The 27,135-nt window shown below is 37.5% G+C and overlaps 1 protein-coding gene across 1 annotated transcript in view; it reads right to left on the reverse strand.

The window, feature by feature from the left end:
• Nucleotides 1–17,592, reverse strand: part of Tes (testin LIM domain protein) — a 39,062-nt gene extending 21,470 nt beyond the window's left edge. The window contains exon 1 of the mRNA XM_020168952.2: nucleotides 17,359–17,592. Coding sequence (XP_020024541.2) covers nucleotides 17,359–17,385 — 27 coding nt within the window. The 5' untranslated portion in view covers nucleotides 17,386–17,592. The remainder of the gene's footprint in view (nucleotides 1–17,358) is intronic.
• Between the last annotated feature and the right edge of the window lie 9,543 nt (nucleotides 17,593–27,135).

The raw sequence follows: 27,135 nt of genomic DNA on the forward strand, positions 1-27,135 counted from the left end.
CTGGCTGTTTAGAAAGTGAAATGCAGATGCTTAGATTAACATGAACATTAAGACACGTGTGCTTGTATGTAATACACAAGCTGTGAGAATTAGCTATCAGGTATTAAGGAAATGATTAAAACTTACAGTTACAAATACCAGCGAACAAACAGAACAGAGAACTGTGAAAATGTAGAAAGATCACTAGTGGAGAATCAGGAAAACTGTGATCTGGTCCCAGAGTATTATGGCTAAGTTTGTTGATTTGGAAGTAATTTTCCTTCTCTGGTCTTCATTTAGTTAATAAAGGAATCAAATTAGATTGCCTCTAAGAAAAACTTTAGTTCTAAAATTAAGATTATCTATCATGTATCAAGTAACTTTCATCTTAGTTTAGTTGTTATTCAACCTGGTCAAAGTTTAATCACTAGCTAGAAAGTGATTATTTGAGAAAGCCAGTATATTAGTGGCTCTTGTAAGTCAGAATCATTTGGAACCCAGTTCGGAGGAACAATCTGTAAAGTACACATAGGAAACAAAAAAACCTCAGCTGTGAGGGATACAACTTGGTTCTGCTGTATGTAATCATTTCAGCACCAATGTGAGATGGTATTCCCTGCAGAGTCAACACTTGGTGCCTAAAAACACATGTTTTTTGTAAACACACAAGTCCCAAGGCTGTCTACTTCATATAATTTTAGTAACACATTCTGGCCAGGGTCAATACAAGGATATGACAGAGTAATTTTTCTTCTTCAGTGTCCAAGAAAACAGGTCCTCTGGATTGACTATATTCGGAGAAATCACAGTCAGCTTTTGGAAATACCTATCAAGGTCTTCTGAAAAAATAAAATGACTCCATAATATTTATCCTGATTAAATATCCCTTACTACAGGCTTCAGAAACTGAACTTACATTCCCATGATCTGAAAAACACCTCCCATTTCCTCTGCTTATTTCAGAGGAAGAAATGGAAATGGAATCAATTTCTCCATGTTCATAATTTCAAGCAAGCAGGCTGGCAACATTTCAGGTAACCCTTCTGACCCAGAAGAGGGTATTGCATGTCAGATATTTAAAGAAAAAAGAAGGGATGGGAGAAAGGGTATGAAACATCTGGTATTTCAAATATGGTCTGTGTTGATCTGGAGACAATTTGGATCTGGAAGATATTATGCAGTACTCAGGGTGAGATCATCTGATTCATGCTGTTTTCATAATCAGATTTCCCTCCAGAGCAAAGAATCATATGTGGTAACTAAATAAGCAAGTGTTACTAAGACTTCTTTAATCACCTTGGAATGAAGCTTTCCAATGTAGATTATATGAAATATACATGTTCTCTTGCTCTGTAAGTGTGCATACATATATACTTATCCACCTATCATATATATACATGTATGTACATGTACACTCATATTACACTCATAAAAAAGCATTTTAGATCTTGCTCAAATAAATGAATATCCTGAACAAAAGCAGTTATATTTGTAAATGCCTCTCAGCACATGGCTCGCTTAGAAACTGAGTGTAATCTGTGAAGTTCTTCATCCCCGTGCCCCTCCACCCCTCAATATATGATTAAGCTCTGGCACAAGATCTTAAATTTTTTATTTCATTGCCTGTTTCCCAATCTCTACCAAAGTTTGTACTACCAAAAAATGGGGGGGGGGGGAAGACAGGATACAGAAAATTGAACTTAAATATAAAAGCAGAGCTACCTTTCAATGTTTATAGTTAGCCAACTTTCTTAGGAAAGAATACAAAGAAATAATTATGATTAAAATTAATCTTTCCTAATAAAACTGTCTACTTCAGACTTGAATCTTACTCACATCTGAAATAAATGAGAGGAAGAATGAAGAAAAAGTTGTTACCACCCACTTAAGACACCCAAGTGGGGTGTAGGCATGCTTATTATGCTCCAAGTCCTAAAAACTAGTCTCCTTCCTCATTTGCACTCTAGTGTTCATGTTCAGACTCTCATTGTGTCAACCTGGGACCATACATTCCTTTTGTATAACATCAAGTTGCTGTTTCCAAAGTTACTTTAATAAGACCTAAAGGTGATCATATCAAGACCCTTGTTAATGCTCTTAATGAACTCAATGAATGCCACTTTTCTCAGCACAACAGAGAAGGTCCTTTAGATGCTACCTAGCACTACCTCCCTCCTACCACTCACCTTCCTCATACTCCTCCCCTCTAGCAGGATCTCTGCTTTTAGGGTAGGTTTTACCTTTGCCTGTGTCTCTATCCCCTCTTCTCCATCTGCCCAAATCCCATTCTCTACTGGACCTATGGGCCCAATTCTAATGTCAGTTACTGTGTAATAATCTTTCTTCAACTAACCTCAGCAAAATTCTTCTGTATTTCCATAGGTCTGGTATATACTCTGTTATTCTGTCCTTTTTTTTTTTAACTGCATGATGATTATTGGTACAATTTACCACTGACCATGATCTTCTTGCTCCTATCTGAATTCCTGATTCCAACCATAGAGCCTGAGATTTACAGCAATGCCAGGAGGTTTCTGTTTTAATTATCAAATAATCTTTAACACAGCTTTCTTTACTTCAAGGAACTCCCAACTGTTTTTCACAAAGGACTCTGGAAAGGGTGGTGGTGATTATAGCAGCACTCACTGCCAGACATGGTTCTAAGTCTTTCACATGGATTATCTCATTTTATCTATTTAACAATCCTAAGAGAGTGTGAGGTAATACAACTGTCCATTTTGTTGTTTTTTTGGGAGATACTGGGGTTTGCATTCAGGGCCTTGCATTTGGCAAGTGTTCTGCCTCTTGAGCCATGCCCCCAGGCCTTTTTGCTTTAGTTTTTAAATAGGTCTTATGTGTTTTCCCTGGAGCTGGCCTCAGGTAGCAGCTGGGATAATTATCCATATTTTTATTCACATAAAGGAAGTGAAAGCAGAGAGTAGTACCTATTCTTAGCCACAAGTGCCTAAAGATAGGTCATGACATAGGAAGATCCTGTATTAAGAAAGCCATTATTTAGAAAAATCAGTTTTTAAAAAAATAGTATGAAATAGAATTTTTAAATAGACCAAAAGATTATAACTTAAGAATAGAATAATCAATTAAAAATCCTTAGCTGTCAATACTACATATCTGGATGCAAATGGAAAAAATACCTTCACTGTAGATCCCAGGGCTCATTTCTATCCCTTCAGCTTTTCAGTGCAGGCAGTCCTACATAAATCTCTATCATGAAATCTATTATGGGCCAAATGGTCTGAAATCTTTTTGTTCACAGAGTAGTAGATCATAACATAACATAGACTATTTTGTTAGGAAGGAAAAACAAACCAGACACCTTTCAGCCTAAATATTTTATAATAAATTCTATTCAGGAGGTACTGAGTCAATCTTCTTGGAACTTTGATGAATTAAAGTAAACCAAGGCAGTACAGTGTTGAAGTTACTAGCAGAGGTTATCACCAGGCAAGTGATACAAAGGTGTCTATCTGGAGCCAGGTGTAGGTGGCTCATGCCCAATCCTAGCTACTTAGGAGGCTGAGATCAGGAGGACTGTGGTTCTGGGCTACCCTGAGAAACAGTTTATGAGATCCCATCTCCAAAATAACCAGAGCAAACTGGGTTGGAGGTGTGTGGCTTAGGCAGAAGAGCATCTGCTTTGCAAGCTGGAATCCCTAAGTTGAAACCCCAGCCCCATCAAAAAAAAAAAAGAAAAAAAAATTTATCTACTTAGGCCTGAGATGTAGTCAGGTAGTAGCAGATTGTTGACATTTATACAAACTCAGTATATGTGGTAACATGATTTAAAGAAGAGCAGAGGCAGATCCTGCTGCTTTTCCAGGGAACAATAATGAATTTTAGATTGGGTAAAATACCTTGAAGCATTTCTACAGTCACAATATATACATCATCTCAATCTATAACAATCTAAAGAATCTTGCCTGATTACTCAGCTGACAAGTGACCAAGCTAAGAGTTGAACCTTGCATTTCTACTCCAAATCCTGGGTTCTTAACTATAAAGCCACCTTTTAATTTTCCTCCAAAATGAGACTTTGAAGATAAGAAATAATCTTAAGGGTAACATTCTTCTTCCATAACTTCTCTGGAACCATAAATCTGAAAGATGCCTACTACCTACTCACCAGCCAAAAGCTCCTCCTTCCCAGATAAATCTGAGACTGATTTTAAGGAACCTGACTGCCCACTCACTAGCTGTATAACACTAAGGCTTCTCAGAGGATTAGTTTACATTGGATTAATTCAAAAGAATAGGGTGTGAGTTAAAATTCTGTAGGGTCCTAAGGAAAAAGGCCTTTTTCAATTTTATAACGAGGAAAAAATTTAAGTAACATGAAACAAAGAAATACAAGCAAATTATAACTCAATGTTAAAAGACCTTCATTCAAAACATGTAGACTTATCACTAATACCTGAACTTATCTGCTATAGTATATGGAAAATTCTATGCATTAAGTGGTAGTCAGGGGCAATATAATGAGGCAAAAACTGATATATTCTTTTCATTTTTTTTCAAATCACTATACTTCAAGATGTGCAATAGAAATTTCTATATTAATTACAAACTACCTTAAAACTTCAGGGTTGAAAATAAGAAAGATTCATCATCTCATAGTTTCTGTGGGTTAGGAATTGGGTATGGGTGAACTAGATGGATGACTCAGGGTATCCTACAAACTTGCAGCCAGGGTTAGCACAGGCTGCAGTCATCTCCAGGCTCAACTAAGGAAAGACCACTTTCAAGCTCTCTTACCTGAGCTTTTCCTTATGAAGCTGGTTTTCTCTAGAGTGAGTGATCTCAAAGAGAGTATACAGATCAAGATGGAAGCTGCGGTCCTTAACCTTGGAAGTGACACCATCACTTCCACCAGATTTCATTCTTTGTCAGCAACTGTCCAGGTTCACCCCACACTCAAGGGAAGGGGAACACATAAGGACACAAATAAAAGTAGGTGAAAATCATTGTGGACCATCCTTAGAAGCTGCTTTCTACTACATCCTCTTTTCTGTGTGTGTTGTTTGGTGGGACTGGGGTTTGAATTCAGGGCTTCATGCTTGCAAAGCAGGCACTCTACCACTTGAGCCACACCTCCAGTCTATTTTGCTCTGGTTATTTTGGAGATGGAGGGGTCTCACGAACTATTTGCCTAGGCTGGCCTTGAACTGTGATCCTCCTGATCTCAGCCTCCCAAGTGTTACCATTAGGCATGAGTCACTGGTGCCTGGCTTCTGTTTTAGTTTTAAATTCAAAGATTTCTAACAAGCCAGACATGTTATAAATGGAGAAGGGCTTAAGGAGTGATTATCTACCACCTTGTCTTTTTTCTTATATAGTTAATATTTAAATCTCTTCACTAAATAGGCATACTAAAATAGGACCTTGCTTTTTCTTCTGTTTGTTAGCTGTTCACTGAGAAAAGACCAGTAGACCATCTTCCAGAAGTTAGGACAGAAGATGATTTTTACTTTCTAAATCTCATTCTCTTTCTCAACATATACATACTTCTACACACTTGTGTATGCACATTCATACACTCATAATCACAGACCAGATTATAAATGCTATATAAAACACCAGGCTTGATAAGCAGAAAATTTTCAAAAACATATTTATGAGAAAATTTCCACAATTTTTATAGTACACCATGGTCTTCCTTAAGAACAAAGAAAAACAGAACAAGGTTTATGTAAACTTTATTATATAAACCCAGCCAGAGCAACAAATACAGAACTTCTGCACTATTAGGATGTTAACTGCTTGATTCAAATTAGGGGGTATTTATAGTTAGCATTCTTACCCTCCCAATACTACTTACCTATGCAAAACTTAATTTATTCTCACAGTAGTGGTAGGGGTGATGTAATTGTTCTTTTTTAGGGCTTCCACTTATTTTAGGTAAGCAAATGACAAAAAGAAATGTATTCTGTCTGCCTATTTTATGCTGGTTCCATATAAACATTTTCAAACTGACTACTATGAAATTATTTTTATGCCATGTCTGCCCCAATAGAGTATCTGTTCTATGAACAGTGCTCATAAAAGACCTTCCCCTGAATCTGTTAGCTTGAGAAAGACAATGCAAACTATAAAAATGTCATACTTAGTGGGCTATGATTGTTGCTGAAAGAGCTTCTTAATTATTCCACTGCAGGACTCTGAGATGATGCATTTACATTCACATCCTTGAAACCTCCTACTTATTAGCTATAAAAGGGATTTTAAAACCTGATCCCAAAAGGTATCTGTAGAAAGGAATTTGGATCACAGAAAACATTCCTAATTTGGTCTTCTATCACTATCTACACTGTTGGTTTTAAGGAATGGGTCACAGAGACAGCTGTACATAAAGGCCTTTATAAGACACTGTACTCCAAAACTTGAATACTGCAAACATTCTTGACATGTCTATAGCCATAATATAATTTCTTCAAGACTAACACATTTTAACATATTCGTGAGAACACAGCGAAAGTGACTACATAATTGATTGGTTTACTGCCAGTTATTCCCTACTATCTGACTAGAAAACATGCAGAAAAAGGGGAGTACTGATGTACAGATGTGTTTCCATAGAACAGAGAAAAGGGACAGGATTGTATTGTTAGCTATGAGATCCCTAAGAGAAGGCTACTCAGTGGAGCAGGAAAATCCAAGGGAATTAAAGAAAATAAAGCCTAAAGGACAAAGGACATAGAAAATGGGAGAAAATATGCCAAAAACCCCCATCTTCTCATTCTTCAAGTTTGCTCAAGACTGACATGAATACTTAGAACAAAAACAAGGTCTTACAGCTCAGAGAGGGGTCTCAGAAACCAGGAAAGGAGGGAACAGATGCAAGAACCCTACTGCTTATGCTTGCTAATTTATTTATTGTCCAGCCTTTCCACATCATCCCTTACTCCGGAAAAATTAAATTATGTTTAACAGCTTTAACTGGTGTTTGCTCCATCTTCTGAATTTTGATAGATTAGAAAAGTGGTTGGGGGGGGGGTTACAGGTGTGGCTTAGAGGTAGCATGCTTGCCTACACCAAGGCTTGGGTTCCATCCCCAGCAGAAAGAGAGAAAAGGGGGTGGGGCATGCCTTTATTGACTATAGGATGAGGACTTCCCCACTAAAGAAGATACAGACATCACTGGACAACTTTCAGAACATGCATACATGACCTCTTTACAAAAAGGATAAAATTTTATTTGCATGCTAACTCAATTTTCCTTTATCTTGATGGAATAACAAGAAATAAAAATTAAACTTGTCTACATTAGGCTGGGGAATGGCTCAAGTGGTAGAGTGCTTGCCTAGTCTATGCAAGGCCCTGGGTTCAATCCTCATTAGAAAACACACACATACACACACAATACACACACACACACACACACATACACACACATATACATGCACACACACACCCCTAGATTAGAAAGAGGGCCTAATAAAATTAGAGAAGCTACAGTACACTGATGTTCTTACGCTTTCATATGATTAGAGGGGTATGAGGTAATTCAGAGTGGGGAAAGCTATCTCTAAGACTCCTACCACAATTCTCACTAATAGGAGGTTGTGAAGACTCCATCCCAGAAACAGAGGTGCCAGTTATGATCTGTTGCCTAACAAACCACCTTTAAACAGAATCGCTTAAGACAACAACCACTTCTATTTTGTAGTTTCTGATCATAATATTCTGCTCATGCATCTACAGTTTGTTGCCATGGATTAGGTTCAGCTGGATGGATCTTCTGGACTGGGCTGGGCTTGACTGGCCACATCAGCAGTCACATCTCAGATCATCTAGGGACAGCTGATTTAGGGAAGCCTCTGCTAAGATGTTTGATCTCTGTTCCATGTGGACTCTCATCTTCCAAACAGGCTGGCCTGTGCTACTTCACAAGGTAGAAGCAAGAAAGTTCACTTGAGGTCCAAGCTTGAAACTCACACATCATTTCTACCACATTCTATTGGGCCAGGTAAGTCACAAGGCAGTTCAGATTCAAAGGGTAGGAAAACACACTCTATTTTTTATTATCATATATTAATTGTACAAAGGAATTTCATTGTGGTATTTCCATACATGCATATAATTTACTTTGGTCATATTCACCCCTTACTTACTCTTTCTTAAGAGCAAGAATTGACAAATGGGATTGCATCAAATTAAAAAGCTTCTAAACATCAAAGGAATCAATTACCAGAATGAAGAGACATTCTACAGAATGGGAGAAAAATCTTTGCCATCTATTGATCAGACAAAGAATTAATATTCAGAATAGATATAGAGTTCAAAAACCTAAATGCCAAGAGAATAAATAATCCAATTAATAAATGGGCAAGTGAATAGACAATTCTCAAAAGTAGTAAAAATGGCTAATACATACATGGGATGGAAATACTCAAGATCTTTAGCTATAAAGAAAATGCAAATCAAAACAACACTGAGATTCCATCTCACCCCAGTCAGAATGGCTACCATCAAGAAAACAAACAATGCTGGTGCAAATGGAGGGTGAGGGAACCCTTATACTACTGGTAGGAACTTAAAATAGTGCAGCTACTATATAAATCAGTATGGAGGTTCCTCAAAAAAACTAAAAATAGAAGTAACATATGATCCTGTTCTACCATTCTTGGGCATATATCCCAAAGGAATGTAATTCAATATACAGTAGAGATCTCTGCACACCCGTGTTTATAATAGCACTACTCACGACAGCCAAGCTATGGAATCAGCCTAGGTAACACTATGAGTTATGGATCCCAACACCCCAACTTGCAGTTGCTGATACTTAAAAGGAATTGCACTGTTCCCTTAAGTGAACTCTGTTCATGATTTCCATCTGAACAGAGCAAAGGAACCCTCAGCAATTGATGGCATAAGGATGATAAAAGATATGGCAACAAGGTGATGTTGACACCAGTTGGACTAGATTGAAGTTTATCTTAGCAAATGGGCACAATGTATTAAATAAGAATTAAAGTTAGGGCAGAGGAATAACAGATTCTCAGCAGTGGGCTAGGCTCCTGTACTAGCTCAGAGACACACTTCCTGAATTCAGACTTGTACAAATCACTGTAACTCATCTGTTCTGGCTTTATTTTACAAGAGTCAAACAGAAAATGTGAACAGTATGAATACCAAGCAAGGATTTACTGCCTTTTCACAGCCATATACCTTCAGTACATGTTATTTACTCTTCCTGAGGAATGCCTTCTTTGCCTAATGAAATTGTCTCTATTCCATAGGAGTTGTTTCCTCAATAAAATACTCCCAGTCTACCCAATTAAAGTTAATTACTTATGCTTCTGGGACTCTGTAATGGTTGTTTTCCTATTATTGCAGTGCTATTCAAAACCTAACAGTTGGCAAACTGAGTTGCCAGTCCATAATGAAACATAAACTGAGAGTAAGCAATTAGAAACTATTAAGTATTTAATAAAAATAATTTTGCATCAGTTACCTTTAATAACTTTTAAAAAACTGTGTCTGTACTTGTCTTTTTATTAATTCCTTTTGTTTTGTTTTTTTAAAATATCATGCCATGATAGATTTTTTTCTTAAATAGTGGTTCCTCATAACAGACAGAATACTGTATAATAGCACTTATTTCATCCTGTTCAGCATTATAGTTGATATAATATTTAGCCTGCATTTTCTTTCCTCCTTCCCGCCTTCCTTCCCGCCTCCCCTACACACTTTTTTCCTTCCAAGGCTGAAATCATGGTATTTTGGAGGATACAAGCTCAATGGGTGATACAGATAGAAACTGAGTTTAGATTTTGAGTCTTAAATTTAAACTACACTTTTAACATTCTCTATGAAAGACAAAGACTAACTTTTGGTTGAGCCCCAGTTATTTTTATGGCAGGCCAATATCCTATAAAGGAAAAAACCCCTTACCACTGTGACTCATTCTAGCAATGTCGGCATGATAATGTGTTCATATAAAAACAAATCTACCTTAATATCTGCATGAGCATTTTGCAATGAAACATGATATCACTTTATCATCAAACCGAGTAAGGACAGTACTTGTAGTTTTGACTTATTAATGGACTCCCTGTCAAGGCATTCAAGGTTTTCAGCCCCCCTCTTTTTTTTTTTTTTTTGCTACATTCACTGTTCAGATAACAAGTTGTCCAACAGACACCCTGAAACTCCTTTTTACAGTTTTTTTGAGGTGACCAGACCATAACCATAATAAACACTGGCCGAATTACTCATGGTTTGAGGATGAGTCAGCACTTCAGAGATTAAATAATACTTATACAGTAGTAGTCTTGCTATCATTTAGCAAAGAGGATCCCAGCAATCTCCAGTGATTGGCATCTTATAAGAGTTATCTGCCTTCTAGCCTTGCCCAAACCCAAGCAGACCCCATTCTCAGTAGACAAAGGAAGGATCAGAGAAATTGGCAATTCTAAATCATGTTCTTTTACTCTTGTGAACATGATCATATAAAAGCAGTGATACACAGAAAATTATAGTCATACATATTTTTATCTAATTCCCCATTATTTAAGTAGGAAGTTAGGCAGACAGAACACTTAGGAAAATATGCTACTGTAGTTTTTTTTATAGGAAAATCAAAGATTATAGTTGTACAGCTGAAAAGTATAACCTCAAAATTTAATCCTCCAATAACAGTGCTTGAAGTAAACTTTAATACCTGGATATTTACTCAAAGAACAGTACTGAAGTTGTCAATTACCAAATTATTTTTCCTTAAAATCTGGAAAATTAGGATTTGAAACCTGGTTTTAATTTTATTAGTCTTTGGATTCTCTGTTTTCTCTTCCTTAAAAAAGTTTTATCTTAAAAATCATAATTCAAATAATTTCTCAGAGCATTTCACAATCTTGTAAGCAGTGAAGTAACTTCTTATATGTACTGCATATTAATGATCCGATAAACAGACTCTTAAAAATCATAATTTCTGTTAACATGGCAACAGTTACCAAACAAAAATTTGCAATGACTGAAAATAAGAAATTCAAGAATGACTCTTTTGTAAGGCATTTGTAATCAAGAAGAGAGCTTATATTGTGTACTTTGTAAGTATAAGGCTGTAATTATTGTAGCTTTATCCACTAATGATCATTTTCACTTCTAACACATAAAAACTGTTTTCTCATTTCTTTTCCATTTTTCATTACTTAAAGATAAAGGAAATAAAAAGTCCAAATTACAAAGTTACAAAACCCAGTTGTGCTTACTTTCACTTATTTTATCATTTACTTTATTTTTTGCTCTATCATTCCTCACAGAAGTGTAAATTCTGTATTTTTTGTTCATTACTATACTCCCGCAGTCTGGAGCAGTGCTGGGTACATTTTTTAAAGTGCGATTTTAGGAGAAATGTCTTGTTTGGAAGCTATAACTTTTTAGAGAAAATAAAAAGTTATAAAAATAAAAAAAGTAATAAAAAATAAAAAGCTCTATTTTTCACTTTTCCAAATTAAAAACCAAGGAGAGTAATATATCAATTCTAGCATTGACCCAAACCACATAGTAGCTTCTTTTGCATTTAAAGCTTCATAATGCAGATTTAAACTAAGTAAACTTTACATCTTCAACTATCCCACAAATATTAAGACCTAATCAATTAAGTACAAGCATGCTGAAAAATAGCTAAGATTTACGGGGAAAATTACTAAGTTTGTCCCGTAGATTTTATCATGAAATTCAATATATAACATTTATATAACAGATTTTCATTTATACATGGATGTATATATATTTACATGCATATTTTTATGTTCATGGATTGTGTGGTTTTTCAGCACCATGGAACATTACATTTGTAGACTGCTCAGATAATTTTCCATGGTCAAAAAGAGTCCCATTATTTAGAGAAACCTTAAAAATCATTTGGTTCTCCTACTGATTTTAACAGTTATAGAAACTGAAATCCAATGTGGCCAGCATCACAAAAATAGTGGACCCAGCTCTATTAACTGTTAGCCTAGGGCAATGTTAAAGATATATTGATAAAGGAAGTGAGAATGTGAGACTGCTGAGATACCACAGGTATCTTTCCATATATACAGATGTTTACATATCCTGGATACCTAATGACCTTTCCTAATTTCTAAACATATTATGGTGGCTGGGTTTGTAAAAAAGTACTTTGATTCAAGTTAGCATATAGTCAAATTATATTCCTACTTCCAGTTCTCCAAGGACACAGGAAGTAGCCTTATTTTCCTAATTTATCATTCTTTTCCCACTAAAAAAGCCCTACTCAATAACCCTCCTTCGTACACTGGTGGACCATGATGTTCATACCATGTGCATAATGAGTATTTTCATAAGACTCATGAAATATCTGATCATGCTGGTGTTTTCCAGTAAATGTTTTTGTATGCAGGATAAACATTACAGTAAGTTCTCCTCTCAGCATTAAGAATCCCTTTTTTTTTTAAGCTGCTATATTCTTAGCTGTCTGGTCTACCATGCCAGTGGTGCTGTGAGAATTTTGCCACTAGGAGAACAGGTTTAGCCTACCCATGTTACGTGTGAGGCTTTCTAACAATGTGGAGTTCAGAGGGTAGAACACATCCTCCAGAATGTACCCATGAGTGCCCTCTACAGTTTCAGATGCCACTGGAACTCACAAAAGAGAGACAACTGCAGGATCACTACTGCTCAGGACCATATTAAATAGACACAATACAGCATTATCCTTGGCTCCTAATAGAAACTGGAAGTTGGAAGAATCCTGAAAGTTATCATCCACAATACTATTGGAGCTTAAGCAATGTCTCTGCCTGCAAAAGTGTTTAGGAAATTCCTCTGGACAATGCTTTCACTTTTTTAAACTTTGACTCTATCTAAAAAGAGAGTCAATGACAACTTACACTAAAGGGCATACATACAACATAGACAAAGTAAAAAGAAGACTTTTTACTTTGGATGATTGTTTTATTGGATTAGAAACTACTTCCTCAAATATAATTCCTTTAAACAAACAAATGAAAATGTTGAAATGTACTTTATTTCTCTTTTTATAATATAGTTATACTCTCACTATATTTAGTGAATACGAAGGAGTTATAATACTCAGAGACTAGGTGGCATGATAGAAGAAGCACAGATTGTACAGATTATGGTTCAAGTTCATAGCAAGGTTCTCCAGTTTCAGATTACGCTATTTGGATCTCAGTCTCTTCATCCCAAACATGGGGCTCCAGTCTATTTCAAAAGGTGTGGGCAGCAAACAAAACTATGTAAATAGTATAAAATACAAGCTCATCTCTCAAGAAACTTATAATTTAGATAAAAAGTTGAAAGTACAAAGGACGTTTTAATTCACAGGTAGAGAGTGATATACATTGTAAAATTTACAAATAACATGCTTTGGGAATGTAGAGGGAAAGCTCTTCCAACTAGGTGGTAACATGGAGAAAGATTTCCTACAAGAGTGTGCACTGTGATAAGACAGACCTTGACAAATGGGTAAGATTTAGTACTGGAGATGGAATATGAGCACTTGCACAAGCAATGCTACAGGGTGAAGTGATGGTATGCAAGTAATAGCCAATAGTTAAAAATTCCTATCGCTACTTCAGGATAGCATAATGAAACAAAATTAATAGGAAAATCTACTACAGTTTTATTCACACTAATCAGGACAAGTAAGAGAAAATAACTTTTCATATTCAGTCAATGTAAGGAACCACATTATGGGTTAGAAGAGATAAAAGTCTAGCTAAGAACCACTTTACTGTCTGTCTTCTGCAATTGTCCTGCTATACAGAACTGCCTCTACAGCAAAGCTCTGGAGGTACCGTGCCTTCCCTTTATCCCTGGCCTTGTCAAACACTCTTGCAGCAAAAGTGGTTTCAACTATTCTTATATCAAGAATAGCTTCCAACAGACCACGAGTAGGTGTAAGCATCCGACCAGTCATCATGTACCTGCCTTTTTCACTTCACCCAGGGGCTACCTATGAGATAAGGTTCATTCTAACTTCGAACAGAAATAAACTTTGCGGTTAAAGTGTTTTTCCAACTGTAATCACTTGGATTCACTATGTTTTCTTGGCTGATGACTGGTGCTTTTAAGACAAATCTGGATGTAGAGAGAGGGGATTTTTAGTGATCTTTAATCTTTAAAAATGCATCTCATTTTCAAAAGTAAAATTAAAGAAAAAAGAAAAACGTTCTAAGAAAGTCTAAGATGTTAGGATTGATCAAAAGAGAAGGCAAAAAAATGAATACAGTAAAATTAAAGCCTACAGCAATTCCAGGCAGTACAATGAAAATTACTGCAGTTTTTTTCTATCTCTGGTATGTGTTCAAAGGGAAAAAATTGATTCTCATGGGAGAGTAACACAGAAAGGAAAGAGGAAAACAGCTGGCTATGGGCCATGATTTACCATTGACCACAAAATGAGAGTCTGTTTTTGCTTCTTAAAGGCCATTTTTTGTATGTGTTTTTGTCTGCTTGTTCTAAGCAGTCACAGAATCTACTTACATGAAGTCAATTACATGAGAGACTTAAGACACAAGGAAGAAGTCCAGATGAGTAACCCAGAAGATAAGGAATGGACACAAAATTCAAATTCTGCTCCAAAATATTATTAAAACAATAACTCTGTATAACCAAATTAACTCCTACATCCTAGCAACAGCTCACTTACTTCAAACAAAACAAAATATAGCAAAGTCTAGTTATTAAAACCCCTCTGTGATAGTAGGGTTTAACTGGTAATCAAGCCAAATTTGTACAAATGATGTGGACTAGTTCTGGTTTTACATACCAAGGATCCTATAACAGTATCACTTACCCATGTCATTGTGTAGTAAAGACAACCCTCTAATTCTTTTCATAGGAAATGTAAATGAAAAACTAACATTTTTTATATTCCTGGGGAAGGTTTCTTATGAAATCAACAATGTAAGTGCTTTAGATGGAAAAAAGCTTCACATTTTAAAACACAGTCAAATTTTATCTTTGTTTCAACTTCCAACCTGCCTTTTTAAAAGGAACATTCAGACTCTTCCCCCTCTTGTATACCCAAGTCAAAAAAGAAGTGAGACTTGAAAACTATGTAGGTATCAAAACAGAGTAAGAAGGTTCTGCTGGTAGGTCAATGTTACTTCATGTGCACTAGAAAACAATTTCTAAAGGGAATGTAAGTTTATTTTTGATATTATGGCTAAGACTGCAAGTATATTCCTGGGATCTTCAAACTTTTATACTGGGAAACATCTTATCCAATTCACTGAAAATCAGATCTATCATTGATAGGTCCTACAAAGATAGGGTGAGGATATGATTGGTAGTCAAAAACTGTATACTTTTGGGGTCTTTTAACCATTTCTGATTTATTAGACGAAGACTATATTCTAAGAATCACCAAGAATGACAACATAGAGAAATAAGGCTTTGTTAATATTATGGGATTATCTATTTTTCTTTAAATTTATGAAATCCCTTTTCTTGGAGTGGAGGTGAAAAGGAGGAAGATTTCAGAGAAGGTTGGGATTCTTGGTCAAAAAGATATCCTTTTAAAGTAAAGGGGAGATGGAGGATGAACACTACACATATGTCAAAAGCACTACCTATTTATAACCCACATTTTGAAACTTTAGGAAACTGCTTATAAATAATATCTAGATTTTTCCCTTTCATCCACATGTAATCCGTAACTTTGGACTTTTCCTCTCAGAATTATTTGTCTCAGAATTTTTAAAACACTTTTGGGTGTTTTTTTAAAGACTATTTTAAAAAGCAATTTTAGGCTCACAGCAAATTGAGCAGGAAATATAAAAGTCCCAAATGCCCTCTTCCAGACATGTACAGCCTCCTGTACCAACAGCTCATGTCAGAGTAGTACATTTATAAAACTGACAAAACACAATGACACATCATTACCTCCAAAGTTCATATTTTACATTAGGATTCACTTTTGACACTGTACATTCCATGGTTTTTTGACAAATGTATAAAGACATGTATCCACCATTATAGTACCATATAAAAGTGTCCTTGCTCTAAAAATCTTGTGCTTCCCCTATTCATCTTCTCCTCCCCCTAAAGGATGTCAACCTTTTCAAAGTAGTTCAAATCAGTACTTACAAGCAATGACCTCCGCCCCCCTCCAATTTTAGACAAGTACTGAACTAAGTAGCTCTTAGATGAAGACAAAATGAGTGTGCAGTGTTCATCAACAGAAGAGGAACTACACAACAAAAAGTGCTTTGGTAAGATAACCAAAAAAATTAGTGTTACTGAAGAGAATAACAGATATCAAACGGAAAGAGACCAGAAACCAATTACACTTTACATTTCCTGTTCTTGACTTCCCTGCTAGGTGCAGAGTTGAGTCAGGAGGGACCAAGGAACTGTTTTCTCCTTGACAGTTTTTTATTGGTCAAAGGCTTCCTAACCAAAATAACTTGCACTTACATGGTTTCAAAATTTCAATTCTGGGCATAAAAATTAATGCTCAATCACAGAGTGTCTTTTAGAGGAGATCATAACATTATGGGGCACTACAGGAGAGCAAGCAGAGAAATTAAGTGTTCTGTGCTCTTCCCTTTGTCACTCCCTCCCCGTTAGATAAGGGCGCTAGCTTCAATCCACTGCAGAGCGAGTAAGTCCCGGAACAGACCTCTCACACAGAACGCCGCACTAGAATGTGACATCAGCGTTCTTCCTGAGTCACAGTCGGGTCCCCACCCCTTTCCCCTGGGCGACCCGAGTGACACTCTCCTGAGCCTGGGGGCGCCTCGGGTGGGGCTGTCCACCCGAGGTCAGGCTGGAAGTGTCCCCGGTCCCCGTGCTGCCACACAGCAGGAGTGACAGTCGCTGTTGGCGGCCTGCTGCCCAACAGGGAGGGCGCTTTCTAGAGTGATAACGCCCCGTGGGAGGCAGAGCTCTGGCAGTGCGGTGACAAGTGACACAACACTGCCCCTGCAGAAGCTCTGGCCCCGGGTGAAGGAAGTGTGCGGATCCGAGGTCGGGCTGGCAAATCCACACCGGCGCCCAAACCACTCAGGCTTGGTACTGTTGCTTCCCGACACAGGAAGCGCCCCGGTCTCGCCCCAGCTCGCCCTAACCTCGTCCTATTCTTCCCGGGGGAGCTTCGCGCAGCTCAACCGTCGGGCGCGGTGACCCGGGACAGCCTCGTCCCGCGCGCGCTCCGACTCTGCCGGGTTTGGCGAGTTGGCGGGGCCGCGGCCCGGGCCGGGCACGTCCTTTACTCACCCAGGGTGGGGGGCGGGAACCCGGCCCCCGGGTCCTGGGGTTGCGGCTCGCCCCCCGCCGTCCAAGCGCCCCACTCGCCGGCCCGACCAGGGGGCGGCGCCACCCGCGCAGGTGAAGCCACCCGTGGTCCACAGCCAGCGCCCCCCTTACCTTCTTCATTTTGGATTCCAGGTCCATGTTGGTGCGTCAGAGGGACTCTGTCCTCCCGTCCGAGATCTCACGCTCAGGCCTGGCTGGCCTCCCTCTCCGCTGCGGGCCTGGGGAACTGGCGGGGACGCCAGCACGGCTGCCGCAGCCACGCACCCAGCGCCGTCGAACTTCCGCCGCCCCGTTCGCCGCCGCAGCGGGCCTGCGGCAAGGACCGGGAACAAAGAGGCCCCGGCAGCCAATGACAGCCGGGCAGCGCCGCGCCGCCACCAATCACCGAGCGCCGCACGCACCTTCGCGGCCCGAGCGCAGCGCTGGCAAGGTGAGGGGCGGGGCCGCGTCCGGGGCGGCGCCCCCAGGGGCGCGCGGGGGGACTGGGACCTGGCCGCTCCCTTCCCCTCCCTCGGCCCAGCGCCGCGGACACCTGCTGTACCTGAGGCTGAGACACAGCCCTTTCGATTTGTACCGTGTTTATCTGGACCCGTTGAATCGAGTCAGGAGGAGTAGTGATCCCCATCCTAACTTTCTTGGTTTCTTGTCAGGGCAAAGAGGAAAACAAGATGGTGGAGATTGTTAGGGATTCCAGTGATGGGATTTGGGCCCTGATTCGCTGTTGAGTTGTGGAGATGTCTTTTTCTCCAGTGTTTTTCTCCATCGTCACTTCCACAATGAAGGGTGTCAAAGAAGATTGCTATCTGGTTCCCTGAGCATCCGGTGATGCAGAAGTGCGGATGATGTCCATCACTTCAGAAGCAGGTGGTGTCATTTCTTTGGAAGTAGACGCCTTTTCATCCTTGGCCATGTAAAATGCTGCGTGTCATCCCCTGTGGCTCATGCGTCAATGAAGATGAATTTTACCCGGTGCACCAGAATCGGATTTATTTCATGCCCGCATCCAGGAGCAATTGCAACGAATACCATAAGATCGGGACGTCTGGAATGAATCTTAGGGATTATTTAGTATCTCATGTTCAGTAAAACATGCTGATAGGCTTGGGCCCCTAGAGTTTGCCCAGTGTACACACTAATGAACGGGTGGGTCTAGCTGACAGGACCATTTCTTCTCTTTCAGGGTGCTTAACAAATGAAAAAATGTCTGGCAAAGCAGTTTAAGGTATCGAATGAACATTGTAGCATAAATTTGGGGCCTTTACTTAGTGGAATAGTAGAGAAGACATCAAGAAAATGGTCTGAAAACTTTTTTTTTTTTTTGGAAATTCAGTGATATCTACTTGGAATCCTCATTCTGCCAATTATGTACATTATTTTAGATTATTTACAAATTTTTTATAGAAATAAAATTGAAGAAAACAGATCAGAGTGTTTTAGTCAGTGTCTCCACAAAACTCATGGAAATGTCAGCCAAACAAATGGCCAACTCTGATGTTTCAATCAAGAGAAGAAATCAATATACTGGATAATAAAGAATGTTGTTAAGATCTTTATCCTTAGAAAATTAGGTAAAAATACCAGGTGATTTACACAGACATTTCTTGATATGGTTCACATAACTGTTCAGACTAAATTCAATCTCTAGGTTATCAAATTACAGTCTGGATGGAGGAAATGTATTAAACATTTATGTACCCAGTACTCTAATGAAAACGGGAGAGATATAAACATACATAAGACATTTCCTTTTTCCCTCAAATTGTTTAAAGATTGGTAAAGTTGGTTGCAGATGGGGTAGCAAGCCTGTACTAGTAAGGAAGTGATATAGATAGAGGGAAGCACAAATGAAAAACAGGAAGAGGGTAGTAGTGGTGTTTGCAAAACCTTTCAAGAAGAATATTCCTTGGCTGAGTCATGGAAGATGAATTGGTGTCTTACAGAACTCTCTTGTTTTTAAGTAAAAGGAGCCCTGTTAAACTAGTTTAATAATTTTTTTAAGGTGGCAGTTTAAGGATGCAGAGGGTTCTTATAAAACTCGACAGCCAGAATGCATCTGGGACTGGAACCAGGCACTGTAGAACATCTACAACCAAGAGAACTGCTACTTCTCTGGGACCATATAAACACCAATCTTGCTGCTCTGCCTGCATCAGTTTTAGTTCTTTCTCTTTGTAAACTATGTTTTGTACATGTAGACATCCAATAAAGGCAGTCTCAGATCATGAGCTGACATCCTCTCAGGTTAAGCAAAAAGCTTAGAATGAATTCCAACCCCTCCAACAGAAAGATTCTTGTAATCCCAGTTTGGGTAAGCTTGAACTTCTGATCCAATTGGGCTAGTGTCAATGCAGAGGCATGTAGGAAAGACTGAAGTCCAAACTGATAGGTAGAGCATATCTCACAGAAAAGAAGTGACAAAAATTTTCCAAATGTTCTATAGACATCTATCTCTATTTCAAGTATTTCATAAGGAGATAATCAAAGAAGGGGCTCAGTAGGTAAGAGAAGGAAATTGACATTTTTTTTTGTAGATGGAATACTATAGAACATTTCAAAGACAATTTACTCTTGAAATCCCACTTGAGAAAAAGATGTAGATAGTCCATTTATTGGAAGGAATGGAAGTAGATGGTAAATGGGACAAATCTGACGAAGGGACAATTAGGAGAGTCTAGCTAAAGCTGCATGAACTATAATGAGGGCCCAAGGAGCAATGGGTATGCAGAGTTAGAATTACTGATGATATTAGAGAGGTTGGAAATACTGGACTTGACTGATTCTGGATATGAAATCTGTTAGGACTCTATTTTTGTCTCTCTCAGGATTCTATTTGCTGTAAGAGATAGAACTTACTCCTTATGCCTTCCTTCTGTAGGAGATGGAAGAGGAGAAGGAAGTTTGCCTGAAAAAGTTCATTAATTTAGTTCATTTAATTTAGTTTCAATTGGAACTGAGTCAGCTGAACAAAAAAAACATCTGGGCTGAAGATGCAGATGATTATATATACACAGTCCCACATGCACACATACATAAGTATATATGTTCATATGTTTCTATAAATGCACACACATTAAACATACTATTATCAGAAAAAAAGAATTATTGGAATGTTTTCTATACTAGATGAAGTAAGATTTCAAAATAAGGAAGACTACACCTTTCTCTTCAATTATTAATGTGGTCCCAGGAGGCCTCTTTAGAGAATTTCATCATTTATTAACATTTGTCATATGAACTCCTATTGAGTCTGGTATAGCTATTATTGCTCATTAGTGGCTTGTGTAAAATTACAGGTTGTCCTAAAGGAATATTTTAATAGAAAACAGGTACCAACATGTCTCAGAGTAAATTGCTTGTAATTTTTTTAATTGACCAAACATTGGTTTAAGTAAGTAATGGATCAGCCATGTGATAGATTTAGCATAGCTACTAACCAAAGATCTTGAGAATTTTTGTAATAGAAGATATTGTGCTATAGGAACAAACAGAATACACAATTGCATTACAATATGTCCATAGCTATGCATAAATACCATGCACAGAAAAGGAACATGAAATACACTAAAATGACAATAATGGCTTGTCTTTGATTGATGAGTCCACAGGGATTTCTTCCTTCCTCTGAAAAACATTCCATGATATAGTCCTTAATGGAAAAACTTTACTTTAAGAATATATTCAAAGCATTAAGGCAAAGTTGTGGCAGTGTAATTTTCAGTCTCTCTAAAACTCACATTAAAAAGCAAAATAAAGAATAGATCAACTAAGTTAGCAAAACCAAAAGTCCTGGGACAACCTTTATAATATGAGGTAGCAAGATACTCATAAACCCCAAAACACGAAAGTTGAAGACAAACCACCAACAGGCAGAATATATATGTGTAAACAATTCTGTTGCAGGGAGGGGAGGAAATAGTAGGGAGGCATCTGATGGACAAGAGGTGTCTGTAATGCTCTCCTCTGGTTATTTACTATACAGGATCTTAGACCAGTTTTATAATATTAGCAGTCAAAGTAAGAATTCAAGGGGTTGAAGTCATCTAACTCTTTACTTGTCTCAAAACTGATGTTCAGGACTCCTTCCTAAGATAGGAAGAATAAGAAACTCCTTCCTGAGAAATCAACATTAAGTAGATGGTAGAGAAGAGACAATGGAAAGTAGAAGTCTAGACAATATGGCAGCCACAAACTGCATGTGGTTATTTAAGTTTTATTTTAAATGTTTAATAAAATTAATAAATTCAAATGTTAACTTCTTAGTCATGCTAGTCACACTTAAGTGCTCATCAGCTATAGGGAAATAGGGGCAGGAAATCCCTGAAAGACTGCTACATGCTTTTAACATTTCATAAAATCAAGGGAAAATTGAACTCTCTGAAGTTGGATAAGGTTTTCAAAATACTGACTCATTGCAAAAGATTAAGAAAATTAGTATCACATGAAAATAAGCAGCAATGAATTATCAAGGTCAAATGCCATACAAAGTTACCCTAGGGGGAAAAATAATGAAAAAGGAAAAACATGCCTGCAGGTAATGAGTGAGCATCAGAAAGACATAGCCTCAGAACAAAACTGTGAGCTACTTTTTAAGAGAATATAAAAGACATGGAAAGATTAATATATACAAAGAACCACACAAATCAGAATTAGAATAACTCAGAAGTGTGACACTTTGGGAAAGAATCGAATAAAATTATACACAAATGGAGAATAAAGTAGAAAGAATACAAGAGTGAAAAACTGATAATGTCTAAGAGCAACAGAACATAAAAAGAGGGTTTTGTACCTTAAAAAAGTATTCTAGAGAAAGTAACAAATATTGAAAACAGTCTACAAAAATGGAACACTTGGATGATTTGGAGTCCCAGAAGAGAAAAACCAAAAGAACAAATACCAAAAGCTGTAATTAAAACTTTCCTGAATTAAAAAAAAACTCAAAACTGGATATTGAAATATTACACTGAATACCTGAAAACATCAATTCAGACAAACAAATATATTGTAGCAAAATGACTGAATTTTGAAGGATAGGTAAAAAATGCTTTGGGTGTCTGCGCTTTTAAAATGTCATTTATTAGAAAGGAAATTATATTACCATCAATCAACCCTTTAGATCAGAATAAAACGGAGCATAATAAGATATTCAAGAAAGATACTGTGAGTCAAGCATTTTATATGAAATAAATTTCAAGTATAAAAGACACAAACTTTTATTACCATGCAAGAACTTGGTAAATATCTTTCCCATGAGCTCTTTCTGAGGAATCTGTAGAAGAACGAGCTCAGACAACCAAGCTTACTGGAAAGCTGGTGACATAGGAGGTAAGCATTAAATATATAGACTTCTATGGGCCAAGACGATACCAGGGACAAGAAGACAAGATTGTAATGTACATTAGCTGTATGACCTGACAATGTAGATCTAATATAAAGTGGAAGGAGAGAATATAAATTTTTAGCATATTTTCAGTGTTTATCTTTATGGCTGTAATAGCCCATGATTTTACAGCTTGGCTATAGTAAACAGAGATGCAATGAACATGCATGTGCAGGTATCTTTCTTGTTGATTTACATTCTCATTCTGATATATGCCCAAAAGTGGTATAGTAGAATTGTATGGTATTTAGAGTTTTTGTTTTTTGAGGAACCTCCATACTGATTTCCATAGCAGCTGCGAAAAATTTACACTTCTACCAACAGTGTATAAGGGTTTCTTTTTTCCTCCTATATCCTCACCAGCATTTGTTGTTATTTGTTTTCTTGATAATTACAATTCTGGATGGAGTGAGATGGAATCTCAGTGTAGTTTTGATTTGTGTTTCTTTTATGACTAAGGATATTGAACAGTTCTTTATATATTTACAAGCCTTTGTTCTTCTGAGAACTGCTGTTCAATTCATTTGACCACTTATTAATTGGATTATTTGTTCTTTTTCTGTTTAATCTTTTGAGCCTTTGTATACTCTGAATATTAATTCTTTAACTGTTGATTACCGAGTGAAGATTTTCTCCCATTCTATAGGCTGTCTCTTGATTCTGTAATTGTTTCCTTTGATGTATAGAAACTTTGCAATTTGATTCAATGTCATTTGTCTATTCTTATTCTTATTTCCTGAACAATTGAAAATTGGGAGACTGGACATCATTGTCTAATTCATGACTTTAGAGGAAATGATTTCAGTTTTTCCCCATTTAGTATTATGTTGAGTACAGGTTTGTCATACATATCCTTTATTTTGTTGAAGTGTATTCCTTCTATTCCTAATTTCTTCAAAGGTTTATCATGAAAGGGTGTTGAATTTTGTCAAAGGCTTTTCTGAGTCAATAGAGATGATTTTGTCCTTTCCTCTGTTTATATGCTATATTACATTTATTGATTTACTTATGTTGAACCATACTTACATCCCAGGAATGAAACCAACTTGATCATGGTATATGATCCTTTTAATGTGTTGTTGAATTCAGTTTGCAAATATTTTATCTAGAATTTTGCATCTATGTTCATCAAAGTGATTGGTCTATTTTTTTTTTTTTGGTATGTGCTTGTCTGATTTTGGTATGAGTCTAATACTGGCTTCGTAGAATGAGTTTGATAGCATTCCTTCCCTTTCTATTTAGTGGAATAGTTTGAGGACCATTAGTGTTGGTTCTTCTTTAAAGGTCTGGTAGAATTCAGCAGTGAATCCATCAGATGCTGTGCTCTTCTTTGTTGGGAGATGTTTTAGCTGCTTTAATCTCATTACTTGTTATAGATCTGTTCAATTTTAATTGGTCAAATGTATGTAGAAATTTATCTATTTCTTTTATATCTTCCAGTTTACTAGAACATAAGTTTTCAAGGTTTCCCCTCATATTCCACTGCATTTCATTGTTATTAGCTGGGATATTCCCCTTCTTATCTCTGATTTTAATAGTTTGAATCTTTCCCTCATTCTTTTGATCATTTTGGCTAAGATTTTATTGATCTTATTTCTCTTTTCCAGAATTGACTTTTTATGTCACTGATTCTTTGTATTATCTTTAAAATTTTTTTTTCCTTCTGTTATTTTCTGTTTTTAATTTGTATCATTTTTACACATTTACTCACATGTATATACATTGTTTGAGCCACACACCCCCTTTCTGGGTGTATTGTCTTTTTAGTCTTCATTTCATTGATCTCTGCCCTGATTTTTATTATTTCTTTTCACCTGCTAATTTTGGGCTTGACTCCCTCTTGTATTCCTAAAAGCTTGAAATGCATCAGTAGGCTCTTTGAGATCTCTCTCTTATTAGATGTAGACAATTCATATCTATAAATTATCCTCTTTGCACTATCTTTGCTGTATCCCAAAGGCTCTGGTAAGTTGTATTTTCATTTTCATTAGATTCTAGGAACTTCTGAATATCTCTTCTTATTTCTTCAATGACTCACTGGTCATTCAACAATGTATTGTCTAGCCAGGAGCTGGTGGCTCATGCCTGTAATCTTATCTACTCAGGAGGCAGAGATCAGGAGGATTATTGTTTGAAGCTAGTCCAGCAAACAGTTTTCGAGACCCTATCTTGAAAAAAAATCACAAAAACGGGCTGATGGAGTGGCTCAAGGTATAAGCCCTGAGTTCAAACCCAAGTACCACAAAGTAATAATAATAATATATTGTCCAGTCTCCATTTGTTTGAATATTTTCTATAGTTTATTTTTCTATTAAATTCTAGTTTCATTCCATTATGGTCTGATAGAATACAGGGAGTTATTTCAATTTTCTTATATTTGCTAAGTCTTGCTGTGTGTTGTAAAATATGATCTATTTCGGAGAAAGTTCCATGAGCTGCTGAGATTGTGTATTGTGCAGCTGTTGGATGAAATATTCTGTAGTTATCTGTTAAGTTTATAGTGTCAAGTAATTCTGAAGTTTCTTTGTTGAATTTTGGTCTGGATGACCTCTCTGTTGGTACAATTGGGATATCAAATCTCCCACTATTGTGTTGGGTTTTATCTGTGCTTATAAATTCAGTAGTATCTGTTTAATGAAATTGGGTACACCAATATTTGGTATACGTATGCTAAAATTGTTATCTCCTCTTGATAAATAATTCCTTTTATTAATATGAAGTGACATTTTTGTTTCTTCTGAGTAATTTTGGCTTGAAGTCTGTTTTATCTGATATGAGTACAATTACTCCTGCCTGTTTCCTGGGGTCATTTTTTTTTTAACATCCTTTTACCCTAAGCTCTGTGTTTGTCTTTGTCAGTGAGATGTGTTTCTTATATGCAACAAATGGTCAGGTCTTGATTTTTAGTCCAACCTGCCATTTGATTAGAGAATTGAGACCATTAACATTCAATGTTAATATTGAAATTTCTTCTATACCCGTGATTTATAGGTTTGGTCTTTCAACGGTGTCCCATAGGTCGTGCATTGTCTACTTGTATTTTCTTAGTATTTTTTCTTTGTCTTTGTCTAAGTGATCTACTTCCTATATTTTATTTTCAATCCTTGATACTCTATTTTTTACTTGTTTTATTCTATTAGTAAGAATTTTCTTTCAATTGAGGTTTTATTTGGGTTGTTGAGATTTTCATTTCCAGTATTTCTATTTGATTTTTTTTCAGAATTTTCATATCTTTACCGAACTCCCCCTTCGCTTCCTATATTGTCTTCCTTATTTCATTCCATTGGTTTTTAAAATTCTCTTTGATTTCGTTAAGGTACTTACATGTGTCCTCTTTAATTTTGTTGATCACTTTTATCATTGTTCTTTTGAGTTCATTGTTTGAAATTTCATAATTTCATCTGCTTCACTATTGTTTAAGTCCTTTATTGTGGATTTTTTGGCTCTTGAAGAAGACATATTGCTTTGTATTTTCATATTACTTGTGTTTCTATGTTGAAATTTATACTACACATCTAAGGCCAAGTTGTTGGTTGGAAGTTTTAATTACTTGAATTCTTTCAGTTGAAATAGTCTTAATGTTCAGACAGGACAATGTAGTGGCTGGATTGATGTGCTATTTCACTTCCCTTGATTGGGAATATGGCTCAGAAATCAAGCCTTCATCCACTGCTCAAGGCATTGGGCTTGATCTCCAGCACTACTCGGATTGAGGTAAGCTAGCTAAAGCCTCTTTTAGAAAGGTTGGTTGACTGCTTTTGTATTGCTTTCATTATAGAGTCTTCCCTTCTTTGTGCCCTAGGAACCTCTATTGGCTGCAAGGAGCTTTACAGCTTGTGGGCCAGGCAGGTTCACATTTGCTCTATGCGCTCCCTGGTTTGCATTACCAGGGGCAGCAAGCATCCAAGCCTTAGGGTAACCCCTGAATGTGACACAAGAGTGGGGTAGAAAACACAGCATTGAATTCTGCCATAGCTGGGAATGGACTGATGGACCCACTCAGTCCACGTGCTGGTCTCAATGCTTATAGACACCATCCAGCAGTTCACCTCTCTTTTTAGAGAAGGAGGCTGTGTAAATTTCATGATCAGAGTGTGGTTCTGGATACTCAGTCCTGTTCTGCACCTGCTAGGATATAGTTTATGGAGGTGGGAGGAGGCATGCTTTGGGGCCCTATACAACCTTGTGGGTATAAAAGGGTGGGGGTATCATATGATTCAAAGGATCTTGGGAACAGGGCTCTGAACTACTCTGCAGTCTACAGTCACAGCCAGAGGCAGGCCGGGAGGCTGAATACTTTGCCAGGACGGGTTGGAAGCTTCCTTGTCACCATAGCCTCAGGAGATGGGGGTCACTCCAAGCCAGGAAGGATGAGCCTTTGACAACAAAAGCCTGATGATTTTCAGAGCCTCTGCTGTGTACCCCACTGGTCACTGCTGGCTGCCCCTGGCTACCCCAGGCTGTTGCTGCATGTCACCACAGGAAGCCCTGGGCCACCACTGCTGTGTGCT

The sequence above is a fragment of the Castor canadensis genome, chromosome 2, assembly GCF_047511655.1.
Source record: "Castor canadensis chromosome 2, mCasCan1.hap1v2, whole genome shotgun sequence".
NCBI classification, from domain to species: domain Eukaryota; kingdom Metazoa; phylum Chordata; class Mammalia; order Rodentia; family Castoridae; genus Castor; species Castor canadensis.